Genomic DNA, 15,851 nt, shown 5'->3' on the forward strand with positions numbered 1-15,851 from the left:
GTGTTGTATACTTGAAAACTGCTAAGAGAGATTTTAAATGTTCTCACCACAAAAAAATATGTAAGGTAATAGATATGTTAATTAGCTTGGTTTAGTCATTCTACAATGTACATGTATCAAAACACCATGTTGTACACATATACACAATTTTTATTTGTAAGAAAGTACCAGAGTCAGGACTAAAGATCAGGTCTGGCTTCGCAGCTAGTATTATCTCCAAGATACAAATTTATGAAAAGAAATGCTTTTGGGAAGGAAAGTTCTGCTTGTTTGTGAATTAATCCTCTCTATAACCAGGGCCTTGATGAAAGATATCACTTGTGAAGATTTTGGGGGATTGTTTTCCCTTTCACCAGATCTTTAATAATCCAAGCTAATAATTCCATTCTTTTAGCAAACATTTATTGTATGGCTATTATGAGCAATTTACCAAGCAAAACAGACATTAGCTTGGCAGAAAATGTCTATCAAAAAGCTTTAAAATCAGAACTTGGGTTGTTCCCAAATACTTGCTTTTCCGTTCACCAAAAACAGCTGCCAATCCCACATGTGCAAAGTAAGAATTTGTATATATATTAATGCATATTTATTTTCTGAGGGATTAAAACCATTCAAAGAAGTTTTGAGACTCTTAAATAAAACATTCAATGCATTTCATTTCAGAAACCTAGACTAGGCCACACTCTTTTTCTGGATACAGAAAACTCAATTTTCCTTTGTTTGATTTAAGGATAAAAGGATATTAATGCATTTTAAAACATTTTTATAAACAAATTTTAAAAATTTTAACTCAATAAATAGGCTAGATAAATGCTCTGGTCCAATTTCTAAACCAAAGAACAAAGAACAGAGAAATTGCTTAAAATGCCCTGTTTTCTTTTCTTTCTTTTTTTTTTTTTTTTTAGCTGTATGACTTCTGTCCAAAATATCCTGTCTTGTTTTTTTAAAATGTACCTTTTAGGAACCTGATAGGCCACATAACTGGAAAAAAGAACTTTCCTTCAAGCATTTGAGTAGTGTTTAAATACTAAGTTACTCAATTTAGTATTTCAATAAGAAGTTTTAAAATTTTTAAATTTCCTTGTCTTTTAACTCAAAATGAATCCCTAGCCACACCAAACCTCAAAACACAAAATACCAACTCACTCCATAAGATAAAAATGTATCTAGAACTTTGCCAATACTTTCACATAACTAAGGTACAACAGCATTTTCATTAAAATGGATATATTTTAAATCACTAATTTTAAGGACAAAGCCGTGATAAGATAGTTTTAGATGAGCACATAAAAAATTAAAGCATAAAAGGTAAAGTTTAAATAAAAAAAGAAATTCTTCAGAATACAAATTTCATGCAACGGACAAAAATTTTCCCGAATATCCAGTCTGTGACTATTCCATTTATTACTGCATCCTTGGTGTCCTGGCATATAATAAGTGCTTAACAAATATTTGTTGAAGGAATGAACTTACTATAAATACTTGTTGAAAAAATGAATTTACCAAATACATTACCATTTTTTTCTATTATTTTAAATTGTTAGCAACATCTTCATGAAAAAATTGAGGTCAGAAATTCTCCTTAGGCAAAAGGAAGATGTCTGATGACACAGACAGCTTAAAACAGAGAAGATAATCAAAGGAAGTGGGGCTCCATCACAAGGAACACTATGGACAGGCCTAATCCTAAGAGACCATTAGGCAGCCAGCCAGCTATGAAGAAGCACGTGTACTAGAAAATGAAAAATTAGTAAATTTATCAAAGTCAGCTCAGAAGAAATTATTTTGTTAACCTCCATCTCTTTGCATAAAGCAAGATCCTGAAACTAAACCTAGTATCTATTTATATGCCAGTACAAAACATCAGTATATCCTAAAGAGGTTACTCAAAAGAAGTTAAACACTGCTTTTGAGTTCTTCATATTGATTTTTAGTTATAATGTTATAAAGGGATTTGTAATGGTCTGCTACTCTTGTAACTAAAAGGACTAACAAGGACATCTTCAGAAAATCCTAGGCTACCTAAGAGTGACACATGCAAATACAAAAGGAAGGTTTGTTCAAGAAAGAGACTTTCTATTCTTTATGAAAAATGGGAGCTAGAACCATAGGGAGAAGAGAAAGTAGGAATCTCTAGGTTCTAGACAAGTTTCATAGACAAATATAAGAAGTCTTAACATAGGTTACCTTCTGTAGTTCAAGAGGTTTTTATACAACGAAAGTAATTATGATAGAAACCACCATAGGCAGGTGTTAAACCATTATCTTCCTCATGGGCTTGCTATTTAAGGGGAAAATAGCAAATTTAAATAGAAAACATCATCCTTTGATTTGATTTGAAATACTAATGAGTAAGTCAAGATGACATAAGTGCACTCTATCTTATCTCTCCCACGGAGTACAACTAAAAACAATGGACAAATGTATCCACAGACCTGGAAACATAATGGTAGCAGGCAGACTCAGAAAGGTAACCAGAACTCGCAGTGACACTATATGGTCACAAGTTTCTCACTGTTTCTCCAGCACCCCCTGGCCTGGACTCAAAAGCTCAAACTGTACACCAGATGCACACACATACAAAAAAGCTCCAAGAGAGCTCTCTATTTCTGGTCTGAGGAACAGGAAAGGGGGCACCTATAGATCCGAGAGAATAGGGGAAATCCCCTGGGCTTTTTTTTTTTTTTTAATCCTTTCTCTCCCTCCTAGGCCCCCAGGCAGTATCAGAGCAGCAGTGGTTGCAATGGCAGCAGCCAAGGTAGGCTCCCAAAGCTTCAACAGTCTTATTCGCTGTCAGAGAATCCTATTCTCTGCAGTCCCAGGAGGAAGGGGAGAATCCCTTTTACTTTTTCCTCTGTCCTCTTACTTGTTGGCCACAGAGGCTGACATAGCTGTGGGAAGTGTGCTAAAGTATGGGGAAGGCCCCAGCCTTCTAGCCAGACAACAGGAAAGGCTGGGGGTATCATCCTTGGGAGCCAGAGTGTCAAGGAAGTCACGGAAAGGAGAGTTCATGAAAACTTATAAAGTTGTATGTGTACTCCTGGGGTCACCCTTGAGTTGGGTGTGCATGGACCTGCCTCTAAGAGCATGCTGGCCAGCTCCCAGACTGGACACTGGCAGGCACATGTGCAGGTAAGATCAGGTAAGATCAAAAACTGAACTGACACCGGAACCACAGGCTATAGAATGCTGGTTGGAACTTGGGGTCTGAACCTAACGAGGTCAACCGCTTATTAAAGCAAAAACTTCAACATTTTCTGTAGGATTTAAGCAAGATTTAGAGTCAGGTAAGTCAAATTGTCCAGGATACAATCTAAAAGTAATTATTATACAAAGAACCAGACAATCCCATTAACTCACAAGGGAAAAGATAATTACAAGGACACAAATTCTGGAATTACAAAACAAAGATTTTTTTTAAAAGTAGCTATTAAAATCATTCTCTAAGAAGTAAGGTCAAATACTCTTGAAACAAATGGAAAGACAGATTTACCAGAAAAATAAAAGACACAAAAAAGTAACAAATGGAAATCTTAGAATTAAAAAACATAACAACCAAAATTTAAAATTCACTGCAAAGACTCAGTAACAAAATGGAGATGACAGAGGAAAAAAAATCAGTGAATTTAAAGACAAAAATTTTCAAAGCTGAACAACAGAAAAGAAGAGATTAAAAAAACTAAATAACGCCTCAGACCTCCTGAACAATAACAAAGCTCTAACACATTTGGGTCCTAGAAGAAGAGGAGAAAAAGTACAGCGCCAAAAACAACTTGAAGAATCAATGGCTGAAAAATCCCAAATCTAACAAAAAACCAAACTTACAGAATCAAGAAGTTCAGTGAACCTCAAACAGGAAGAAACCCAGGTCCAGACACCATAACCAAACTGCTAAAAACTAAAGACAGAAAATATAACTTGAAAGCAGCTAAAGAAAAACAATGTGTTAAATATGAGATAATAATGATTCCGAGACTACACATTAATCACCAGAAACCATGCAGGCCAGAAGCAGTGAAACATTTCTAAAGTGGTAAAAGAAAAAAAACCATCAAACCAGTATTCTCTACCAAGTGAAAATTCCTTCAAGAATAAAAGCAAAATAAAGAGACTCTCCAATGAAGGTTAAATGAGAGAATTCTTTGACAGCAGACCTTCTCTAAGAAAATTCTTTTTTTTTTTCCATATTATTATATATTTATTTTCTTCTGGCAGTGGCATGGATGAATCTAAGAAAATTCTTGAGACACAAGTGAAATGATCCCAGAAATGATAACAAAACTTTAGGAATGAAGGAACAGCAATACATACAGCAAACATTTGCGTAAATATAATAGATAATTTTTCTCAAGTTCTTTAAATTATATATGACAGTTGAAAGCAAAAACTGTAATATTATCTGATGGGGTTTTCAATGTAAGTAGATGACAACTACAATACATAAGTGGAAAGTAAAGGAATCTATATGGTAGTACATTTTCTACGTTCTACTCAAAGTGATAAAACGTTAATGTTAAGTACACTGTGAAAAGTATGTATATTGTAATCCTGAGAGAAGGCACTAAAATTCCTATATAAAGAGATACAATCAAGAACCCAACAGATAAATTCTAAAAAAAATTCAATCCAAAAGAAAGCAGAAATGGCGAAGTCAAGAAGTGGGAAACAGAGAGAACAAACAAAATAAAATAATAGACCCAAATGCAAACATATTAATAATTACATTTAATTATATTAATACAGTAATTACATTTAAACATAATATAATCACATAGCAGTAATTATTTTTAATGTAAAAATTACATTAAAATTTATATTGAAATAATATCTACCAACAAGAGAGAGATTGTCAGAATGAACAAAACTAACATGATTCAACTATATGCTGCCTACAAGAAATCTCCCTTTTTATATATGTGTGTGTGTCTCTCTCTATATATATCTGTGTATTTATTTTATTTATTTATTTTTTAAGAGACAGGATCTCACTCTGTTGCCCAGGCTGTAGTAAAATGGCACAATTATAGCTCACTGCAGCCTGGAACTTCTGGGCTCAAGACATCCTCCCGCCTCAGCCTCCCAAGTAGCTGGGCTACAGGCACACACCACTGAGCCAAGCTAAGAAACTCCCTTTAAATAAAATCATAAAGGTAGGTCAAAAGTAAAGGAAAGAAAAAAGATATGTTATGTAATCACCAGTCAAATAAAATCTAGTGAGTATCTGTATGAATCAGATAATAGATATTCCTGACTTCAGAACAAGGAAAATTACCATAAAGAAGGACTTCTACATAATGATAAGAGAGGCAATTCACCAAGAAGATATGATTCTAAACCTAACAATAAAGCCTCAAAATACATGAAGCAAAAATGGACAGAGCTCAAAGTAGAACTGGAAAAACTCACAATTATAGTTGAAAACGTCAACACTCTTCCCTCGGTAATAGAGTAATATGATTGCATATAAAATATCAGCAAGGATGTAGAAAAAGTGAACACCATCAACCAATTGAATCTAATTGACATTTATACAAAACTGTCCAACAACAGCAGATTGAACATGAGGTACTGACCAAGATAGATCATATCCTAGGTAATTTTAAAAAATTAACAAATTTAAAACAATTGAAATCATTCAAAATATGTTCTCTGACCATAACATAACCGAGAAATCAATAGTAGAAAGATAACAAGAAAAAAAAAATCTCCACTTAAAAACTATCTTGAATTTCAATATTCAAAGATAAAACTAAGTATTTCCAAATAAACCATGAGCAAAAGAATAAGACTCAAGGGAAATTAGAACATCTCAATTGGAATGCTCAATTGGAAATATCAGAAGTTGTGGAAGTGTTGCTAAAGCAGTGGTTAGAAGGAAATTTACAGCATTAAATGCTTATCTTAGCAAAGAAAGGTCTGAAATCAGTTATCTAAGTTTCTACCTGAAGAGACAAGGAAAAAAAAAAAAAGAGTAAAATAAACCCAAAGCAAGGAGGAGAAAAGAAATAAGAGCAGAAAAATCAATGAAATTAAAAATAGAAAACAGAGAAAAATCAAACCAAAAGCTGGTTCTTTTGATAAACTCCTACAAATTTTAACAAAAATACATAATTACCAACACCAGGAATAAAAGAGGGATACCACTACAAATAAGAATAAAAGATAATAAGGGACTGCTATAAATTTGGGCAGGTATTATTATTTCCTTGAAAGCCACAGACTACACTAAAAAATCACTCAAAAAGAAATAGATAACTTAAATAGTCCTGTATCTATTAAAGAAACGGAATTCACAGTATAAAATATTCTGAAAAAGAAAACTCCAGGACCAGATGGCATTACTTGCACATTCTACCAAACATTTAAAGAAATGACACCAATTCCACACAATCTCTTCCAGAAAATGGAAGAAGAAAAACTTTCCAACTCAATTTTATGAGGCCAGCATTACATTGATACCAAAATCAGACAAAGGCAGTACAAGAAACGGAAAAATGCTCAACAAAATATTAGGAAATTAAGTCCAGCAACATTTAAAAAGAATAATACACCACAACCAAGTGGAGCTTATCCTAAGTATGTAACACTGATTCAATATTCAAAAATCAATCAATGCAATCCATTATATTAACAGACAAAAGAAGGAAAGCCACATGGTCATATCAAATGACTACAGAAAACAATCTCAGAAAATTCAACATCCATTCATGATTCAAAACAACAATTTTTAGCACACTAGCAAGAGAAGGAAACCATCAACTTCATAAAATGCATTTATTAATACAAAAAAACCTACAGCTAACCTCATACTTAATGGTAAAAGATTGAATACTTTCTCTTTAAGATCAGAAACAAGAATATCCATTCTCACCACTCCTAATCAACATGGTACTGGAAGTCCTAGTGGTGGAATAAGGCAAGAAAAAGAAAAAACAAAGACTAGAAAGGAAGAAATAAAACTGTCCCCTTTCCTATTCACAGATAACATTATTATCCACATAGAAAATCTCAAGCAATCTACAAAAAAGCTCCTAAAAATAAATAAGTTTAGTAAGGTCACAGAATACCAAGTCAACATATAAAAATCACATGCGGGTGTGGTGGCTCATGCCTTAATCCTAGCTACTTGGTAAGCTGAGGCAGGAGGATCACCTGAGCCCCTGAGTTTGTAGTTGCAGTGAGCTGCAATGACACCACTGCACTTTAGCCTAGGGTGACAAAGCAAGACAATGAATCATTAAAAAAAAAATATATATATATACACATATATATATCTCAATCATATTTTATACACAAGCCATGGAAAAACTAGAAACAAAATTTTAAAGAGAATACCATTCACAACAGCACCAAAAAGAAAAAAGGAGAAATACTCAGATATAAATCTAACAAAACATATGAAGGATCTGTATGCTGAAAAGCATACAATGCTGAGGAAAGAAATTAAAGACCTATGAAATGGAGAGATGTACATCACACATGGATTCTAAGACTCAATATATTAACAATTAAGATGTAAATGTTTTCCAAACTAATTTACAGATTGAATGCAACTCCAATAAAAATTCCAGCAGGGTTTTTTTAGATGTGGACAAAATTATTCTAAAACTTATTGGGGGGGGGGGACTAAAACTAGAACACCCCAAACAAAATCGAAAAAAAAACAAAAACTTGGAAGACTCACACTATCCAGTTTTAACACTTACTAGAATATAAGGCTACAGTAATCAAAAGAATGGTTTTAATGAAGGAATAAACACATCAATAGAACAGAACAAATAGTTCAGAAATAGGCAAATATGGCTAAGGTGAAAAAGCAATTCAGTGAAGGTAGTCTTTTCAATAAATGGTATTAGAACAACTGGACATCCATATGTAAAAGTAAACAACAACAAAAAACAAAACCAAAAACTTGACCTAACTCTCACACCTTGTAACTCAAAAAAGATCATATATCTATTAATAAATGTAAAGTATAAAACCATAATACTTTAGAAGAAAACATATGAGAAAACCTTCATAACCTTTTATGAGGCAAAGAGCTCTTAGATATGACTCTGAAAACACAATCCATAAAAGAAAAGGTTGGACTTAATAAAAAAAATTGGACTTAATTAAAAAAAAAGACACTGATAAAAAGTCAAGTATAAACTGGGAGCAAACATTTACAAATCACATAGCCAAAAAAGGTTACATTTAGAATATATGAATGTCAAAATTCAACAATAAGAAAACAGACCACCCAATAAATTACGGAGGATAAATGTGAACAATTCACCAAAGTAAATATACAGATAATACACACATGAAAAAACACTCAACATCATTAAGCCATTTAGGGAAATGTAAAGGCAGTACATTCTAAAACCACAATGAGATACCACTACACATCTATTAGAATGGCTAAAAAACAAACCCCAAAGAAAGAAAAACTGAGTATACCAAGTGCTAGTGAGAAAATGAAGCCACTAGAACTCTGACAGATTGCTGGTAGGAATGCAAAATGGTGTACTCTACAAAAGACTAGCAGTGTCTTATATAATTATGTACACATTTACCATATAATCCAGCAAAGACGCTACTAGGCATTTACCCTAGAGAAATAAAAACTTATGTCCACACAAAAACCTGCACACAAATGTTTACAGCAGCTTTATTTATCATCATGAACAACTTAGAACAATCCAAATATCCTCCAATAGGTGAATGGCTAGTACACACACACAAGGGAATACTACTTAGCAAGAAAAAGGAATGAACAATAGATAACAATGGATAGATTTTTTATCAATAGATAGACGAACTTCAAAGCTATAGTGCGTAGTGAAAGAAGACAGCCTCAAAGGTTACATATTGTATAAATTCATTTACATGTCACTCTAAAAAAGACAAAACTGTGGGGATGGAGACTAGATCAGTGGTTGCCAAGTGATGGGATAGAGGAGGGTTTGAATACAAAGGTGATAGAACTAACTGTTCTTTTTCCTCAATGTGGTAACAATTACAGGAATCTGTGTATGTGTTAAAACTCACACAAGCATACATTTTAAAACGGTCAAACTTAACTATTTATACATTTTAAATATATTAATGAAAGAGGAAAATAACTAGTACTCTTTTAATCACTCCACTGCTATTTCTATTTTTTATTAAAATAAATTATCACCAAAGCAAAGACAGTTTCCAAAGACAATAAAGTGTATCACAATTAAAGAAACAGACTTTGGACTTCCATTTCCGGAAATAGCCCACACTAAATGTTCAAAGAAACTCTTCCTAATACTGAATTCCCTAAAAATGCTTTTTCAAAGTATATTGGAGCTTGTTGGCCAGGCACAATGGCTCATGCCTGTAATCCCAGCACTATGGGAGGCTGAGGCTGGAGGATTGCTTGAGGCTAGGAGTTGGAGATCAGCCTAGGTAACAGAGTGAGAACCCACCTCTACAAAAAATTTAAAAATTAGCTGGTCGTGGTGGCACATGCCTGTAGTCCTAGCAACTTGGGAGGCTGAGGCAAGAGGAATGCTTGAGCCCAGGAGTTTAAGGCTGTAGTGAGCCATGATTGCGCCACTGCACTCCAGCCTGGGCAACAGAGTAAGACCCTGTCTCAAAAAAATAAATAAATAAATAAATAAATAAATTTTTTAATTAAAAAAAAAAAAGTATATCAGAGCTTGTAGTAAGTTAGGAAAACAATGGGAGGCAGAAACAAGTACAGGCAGTTCCCTTATATGAAACATTTGGGTCAGCAGTATTTTGGAATTCAGAATCTTGGAGGTTTTTACAGAGGTAACCCCTTAAGTTTAACACATAGCCTATTAATACCCCAGCAGCATCTGGGACAATACCACATAATTAAACACAATCATATTTCTACAGTGAGTACAAGCCTGTACTCATACAGGTTTAGTATCAGTACCCAAGGCAAAAATTTCATTTTAAGTGATGCCAGGTGGGTAGTGAAGCAGGCCCAAGGATATGGCAAAAGCAAATGCAAATATTCCTGAAATAACTTAGAGTACCTACTGAATCCCACAGATAAAAGTCCAAGAAACATGTTGACAGCCAAAAATCACTTAAAATCACAAGCCACCAAGAGTGTGACTCTGAAGAAACAAAGAAATGCTGAATCAGATCCACAAAAACTATAGACAGCAGAATTATCAGACAATGTATATATGTTCAATAAATTTAAAGAAATAAAAGATGGGATGAAGGGTGAAAAGAACAAGAAACTATGAAAAATGATCAAGCAAATTTGAAGAAAAAAACCAATTTTTAGAAATGAAAGATTCAATAACTTTGTTTTTTTGAGCCGGGGTCTCTCTATGTTGCCCAGGATGGTCTTGAACTCCTGGGCTCAAGTGATCCTCCCACCTCAGCCTCCCAAGTAGCTGGGACTACAGGCTCATGCTACCATGCCTGGCTTACAATGTTAAGATGAAAATAACATGCTAAAAATTGATCCAGTAGCAGCTGAGACCCATTTTTAGAGAGAATCAATGAATTAAAGGTCTAAAGAAATCACCTGGCCCTTTGAGAGTCAAAGTATAGACAAGATGAAAGAGAAGAAGAAAAACATGGATGCTATTTAAAATTCCAGAAGGTGATAATTAAGAAATAAGAATATGTAATTGCTAAAGTAATAGAAAAGACATGCTGTTATCAAAATGCTTGGGTTTTAATTCTAGCTTCACACTTGCTGTATAACCTCGGACAAGTTACTTAACCTTTCTAAGCCATGGCTTTCTCATGGTAAAATGGGATAATAGCACCTCTATGTCACAGAGGTGTTGTAACTATTAAATCAAACCCAAACATGAACTTAGAACAGAACTCAGTAAGTGTCGCCTACTAGCGATTTAAAAAACGATAGAAAAATTTATCTGCAAAGTGCAGTAAAATAGCAATAAAATTAAGACTGAGACAGGGAGGAATAAGGCTATCTAGATAATGGTTTGATTTCAAAATCTGTGGAAGGGAAAGGTGAGACAATCGATCCTTCTTCATTTGTTAATTCTGCATACACACTTCTTAGAAGATTCCATCCCACGAGATATTTCTCCTGCTCCTTTTTCATACCCTGATCTGACTCCACTCCACTCTCCAAATCTACCCAAATTCACAGGCAGGTAGAGGAGAAAAGAAACTATTCCAACCCTTTTATTCCTCATCTTAAATTCTGCTTTGTGAATTAAAAAAAAAGAGAGAGAGAGAGAAACACACAAGAAAATCACATACTTACTTTTCATTAGTTTTCCTGATAATTCCTTTAGTGGAGAAGCGGGATTATTTCTACTGGCTACTATAAATCTGGAGGAGGATTCTTGGGTTTCCATGGAAACTTGATGAGTTCCTGCTCTGGCCATTTCAAGATGGAGAGAATGGGCACTGTCACATTCCTGGGAAAGCAGCAAGTGATTCTGAGTGTTGTTAGTTCTGTTATTCCAGTCAATTCCGTCTGATTGAGTCATAAGCAAGTGGGCTGAGCTAGAATCCTCCAATCTCTTATCAAGAGACTCGGTTACAAAAGAGGCTGTGGTTTCGTGCTTTTTAGATGGAGAGACAGGCTCAGCCAGTGAGCTTTGCTTTACCGTGTTCAGACTGTGTGCTCTTATTCGTGACCAAGTTGTAGAGTGAAAACTTTCGGCCTCTAACCAAAATTTAACCAAATGCTCCATTCTCCGAAGTTCCATGAATTGAATGAAATAAGGGAGGACAACAGTATCGTGCAAGACTTGTTCCAGGGTCTTTGAAAGACTTGATTTGGTCTCTTGAGTCTGGTAGTCCAGACAAGATCTGCCTAAAAGACAGAGCAAAAGAATTCATTCAGTAACAAATAATTTCAAATTGACAGACTAGCTAATCACCTTTAGAAACAGAAGTACCAGAAGTCTTGAATAAAGTTTACTTCCTATTAATTAAAATGAATATAAAACTAGAAATACTATGGTTTTGGTTTCTAAACAAAGTAAAGAAACAACTGTTCAAAACTTATCTGAATTATTAAAAAGTTCTTTGGTACTCAATTAATACTTATATCTTTTTTTATTTCAAAATATTAAGGAGGTACAAATGTTTTTGTTACATGGCTACCTTTTAGAATGCTTAAGTCGGGGCTTTTAGTGTACCCATCACCCAAATAGTGTTCACCTTACCCAACAGGTAGATATATCTCTTTCAATACAGGTAGATATATCTCTTTCAATACAAATTCATGCCATGTAAATTCTTAAGAAAAAAAAATCTTATGATACTACTCTTAAAGAAAGAAAAAGAGCCAATAAAAATATGAAAAATAATCAACCTCATTAAAAATCCCAGAAAAGCAAATGAATACAAGATATTTTTGCCTGTCAAACTGGAAGACGGTTTTTCAAAAAATAACAACAAGCACTAACAAGGGAAAAGGGAAACAGGCAACAACTTCATCCACTTGTGGTAAGAGTGCAAACTGGCAAAACCTTTTTGGAGGAGCACTCAGGAACAAACAGCAAAGCCTTAACAAACTGCATGATTTTCAATCCAGTAACTCCACTTGCAGGCACTTATGCTGAGGAAAAATCGTGGATGTTTGGATTAAACTACAAAGATGTTATGAACTCTCAGCATTATTAATAAAAAAGAGCAGCATTGGGAATTTATCTTAAAAAATGAAATTAAGCTTAATTAAAAAAATTATACTTTATATTTAACTAAATTTAGGTTATAATTATAACCACAAGCTAAGTATTACATAAACAAAAAAAATTATATGAACAAAAAAAATCAAAAAAACCTTTTGGCATTAATAGTAGGATCATAGAGAGGGTCATTTTTATAAAACCAACTGAGGGTTTCATCAATTTTTCAAAAGGGCTTTTCTTAATCCTTTGATATTCAGATCATTTTCTTTTGAAGCACTTCATGTGTCATCATTCTCGCTGACCATCTTTTTTTTTTTGAGACAGAGTCTCACTCTGTTGACCAGGCTAGAGTGAGTGCCATGGCGTTAGCCTAGCTCACAGCAACCTCAAACTCCTGGGCTCAAGGGATCCTCCTGTCTCAGCCTCCCGAGTAGCTGGGACTACAGGCATGCACCACCATGCCCGGCTAATTTTTTCTATATATATATTTTTAGCTGTCCATATAATTTCTTTCTATTTTTAGTAGAGATGGGGTCTCGCTCTTGCTCAGGCTGGTCTCGAACTCCTGAGCTCAAACGATCCGCCCACCTCGGCCTCCCAGAGTGCTAGGATTACAGGCGTGAGCCACCGCGCCCGGCCCTCGCTGACCATCTTATTGTCAATGTCAACTAGGCCATCGTTGTCAACAGCACTTCATGAACTTGATGAAATCCTGACCTTTTGCAAAAATTACAATTTCTTCTAATTAAACTCTTTGACGTAATGGTAGATTCACATGCAGTTGTAAGAAATAACACAGAGAGATCCCATGAACCCTTTGGTTCCCTCCATGGTAACATCTTACAAAACTATAGTATAATATCACCCCAAGATTTTGACAATGAAACAATTCACCAGTCTTACTCAGATTTCCCCAGTTTCACCTGTACTCATTTGTGTGTCTGTTTTTAGCTCTATGCAATTATATCACACGTATAATTCATGTATCTGCTGCCAAGATACAGAACCATTTCAACACCACAGGATCCCTCATGTTGTCCCTCTGTAACCACACCCACCTGCCCCTCCCCTCTCACCTTCCTGTCCCTAACATCTGGCAAACACTAATCCATTCCTTTTTCTAATTTTGTCATTTCAAGAATGCTATACAAATGGAATCATACTGTATATAACCTTTTGGGATTGGCTTTTGTCTCTCAGCATAATTCCCTTGAGATTCATCCAAATGGTTTTGTGTATCAATAGTTTGTTCCTTTTTATGGCTAATAGTCCATGGCATGGATGTACCAATTCATCCACCTGTCGAAGGACATCCAATTTTTCACTATTAAGCTGCCATGAACATTTGTGTACAGGTTTCTATGTGAACATAAAGTCTTCATTTCTCTGGGATAAATGTCTAAGAGTTCAATTGCTGGGTCACATGGTAATTCCATGTTTAGCTTTATAAGAAACTGCCAAACTGTTTTCCAGAGTGGCTATACCATTTTACATTCCCACCAGCAATGTCTGAGTGATCCAGTAAAACCTACAATTTTATTTTGGGACCTATTTGCACTTTTTCCCTACATGCATTTTGTTCACAGTACATTGCTAAGTATGACCCACAAAGACAGTAACACCCTGGCTTTGAATATACACAAATACTAAGCGGAGAGAGATAGCAAAAGAGGAACTAATTTTATTAGAAGTCAATTCATCCATGGATTTTTTTCTCAATTTCTGACAACATGATATGCAATTTTTATAAGTGCAGAAATCTGGGTAACAAATACTCAGAAGGGGGAAGTTATTTTAACATAATGGATCTTACCATACATACTGCTATGTGACTTGCTTTTTTCATTTTAACATTCACTTTAACAAATGTCTTAGACATTTTGCCATGTCTTTAGATTTTTAAACGGTTATGCTGTATTCTAGAGTACACAATTTGACTATTTCTCTATTAACAGATATTGATATGTTGTTCCTAATTTTTTGCTATCACAAATACTATAATGAATAGCCTTGTACATACTTATATATACAATTCTGTGCATACAGGTGAGTCTTTCTGAGGGATAGGTCTTAGAAAGAGAAGTTTTGCCTAAATGGCATGCATATTTCATATTTTGATAAATACTTACAAACTGCTTTCCAAAAAGTCTTCACCAATTTATATTATCACTAAGTGGGAGTGGCCATTTCCCTGCATCTTCACTAACATTCAAATCATCAAACTTTAAATATATGCTAATGTGTTAGGGGACCATTAACTCATTATTTTAACTTGCACTTCCCTCAGTAATAGTGAAGTGAGACATCATTTTCATATATTTATGTTTAGTGATCAAATGTATTTTTTCTGCTGGAAATCGCTCATTTTGCTACTGGGCATGCTTTATATATTTATAGTGATACAATATAGCACCATTCATTATACTTGTGGCTGTTATTTCAGTTTAAATACATTTTTCAAAGCCCCTTCCAATTATATAGTTCAGTATCCTATGACAGAAGTTTCCATATCGTATTGCACTCAAATCCCTTCTCTTATTAAAAGTTAACAAAATGTGATAGTTACTTACCCAGGTCACCAAAATGAGCAGCCTCCATGTGGCTTGGCTGCTTCTTAAGTGTTGCCGTCCTGCTACTTGAAAAGGAGTCCATATTGGCAGAAATGGCATTGATTGCAACATGACTTGGTCCTGCAGCCTCCAGCAAGGCATGGTTTTTAGTGTTCTTTTGTGGGGAATGTACAGGTATCGAAGCTGTAATTGTTCAAAAAATTGTTAAGAATTAAACATAATTTGATAATCTAAAACTCTCATAAGAGGGCTTTCAGAGAAATTTAAAAATTAAATTTTGTAACTCCTCTCTTAAGTCAGCATAAAAATACTTAATAAAAAATACTTAAGAGGAAAAGTAACTTAAGTGGCAGAAAACTGGAAAGAAACACCTAATATTATTTATAACTCAAAATTGCCTTAATTGTTCTTAATTATATTTTATATGATTATGTAAAATACAATTAATTCCTTTGTACAAGGGTTCCCCCCTTAACTTCTCTTGTTAGAGCTAGCAACTTATTTTTACCACTCATTCCCAATATTCTGTTTTCCGTTGGTCTCCACAGTACCACACTCTCCTAATTTCTTTATCTGCTCATCCTTCTCATTCTTTTTTTTTTTTATTTTTATTTTTTTAAAAAGCAGCCATGCTGAGAATGATCTTCTTTTTTTT

At 34.4% G+C, this 15,851-nt stretch overlaps 1 protein-coding gene across 2 annotated transcripts in view; it reads right to left on the reverse strand.

The window, feature by feature from the left end:
• The window catches only part of AKAP10 (A-kinase anchoring protein 10), a 70,195-nt gene that overhangs the window by 40,601 nt on the left and 13,743 nt on the right, over positions 1-15,851 (reverse strand). For both annotated transcript variants that reach the window (XM_069483194.1, XM_069483193.1), the window contains exons 3-4: positions 15,197-15,379; positions 11,246-11,803 (exon numbers count right to left, since the gene is read on the reverse strand). In XM_069483194.1, coding sequence (XP_069339295.1) covers positions 11,246-11,803; positions 15,197-15,379 — 741 coding nt within the window. The remainder of the gene's footprint in view (positions 1-11,245; positions 11,804-15,196; positions 15,380-15,851) is intronic.

The sequence above is a fragment of the Eulemur rufifrons genome, chromosome 9, assembly GCF_041146395.1.
Source record: "Eulemur rufifrons isolate Redbay chromosome 9, OSU_ERuf_1, whole genome shotgun sequence".
Taxonomy (NCBI): Eukaryota; Metazoa; Chordata; class Mammalia; order Primates; family Lemuridae; genus Eulemur; species Eulemur rufifrons.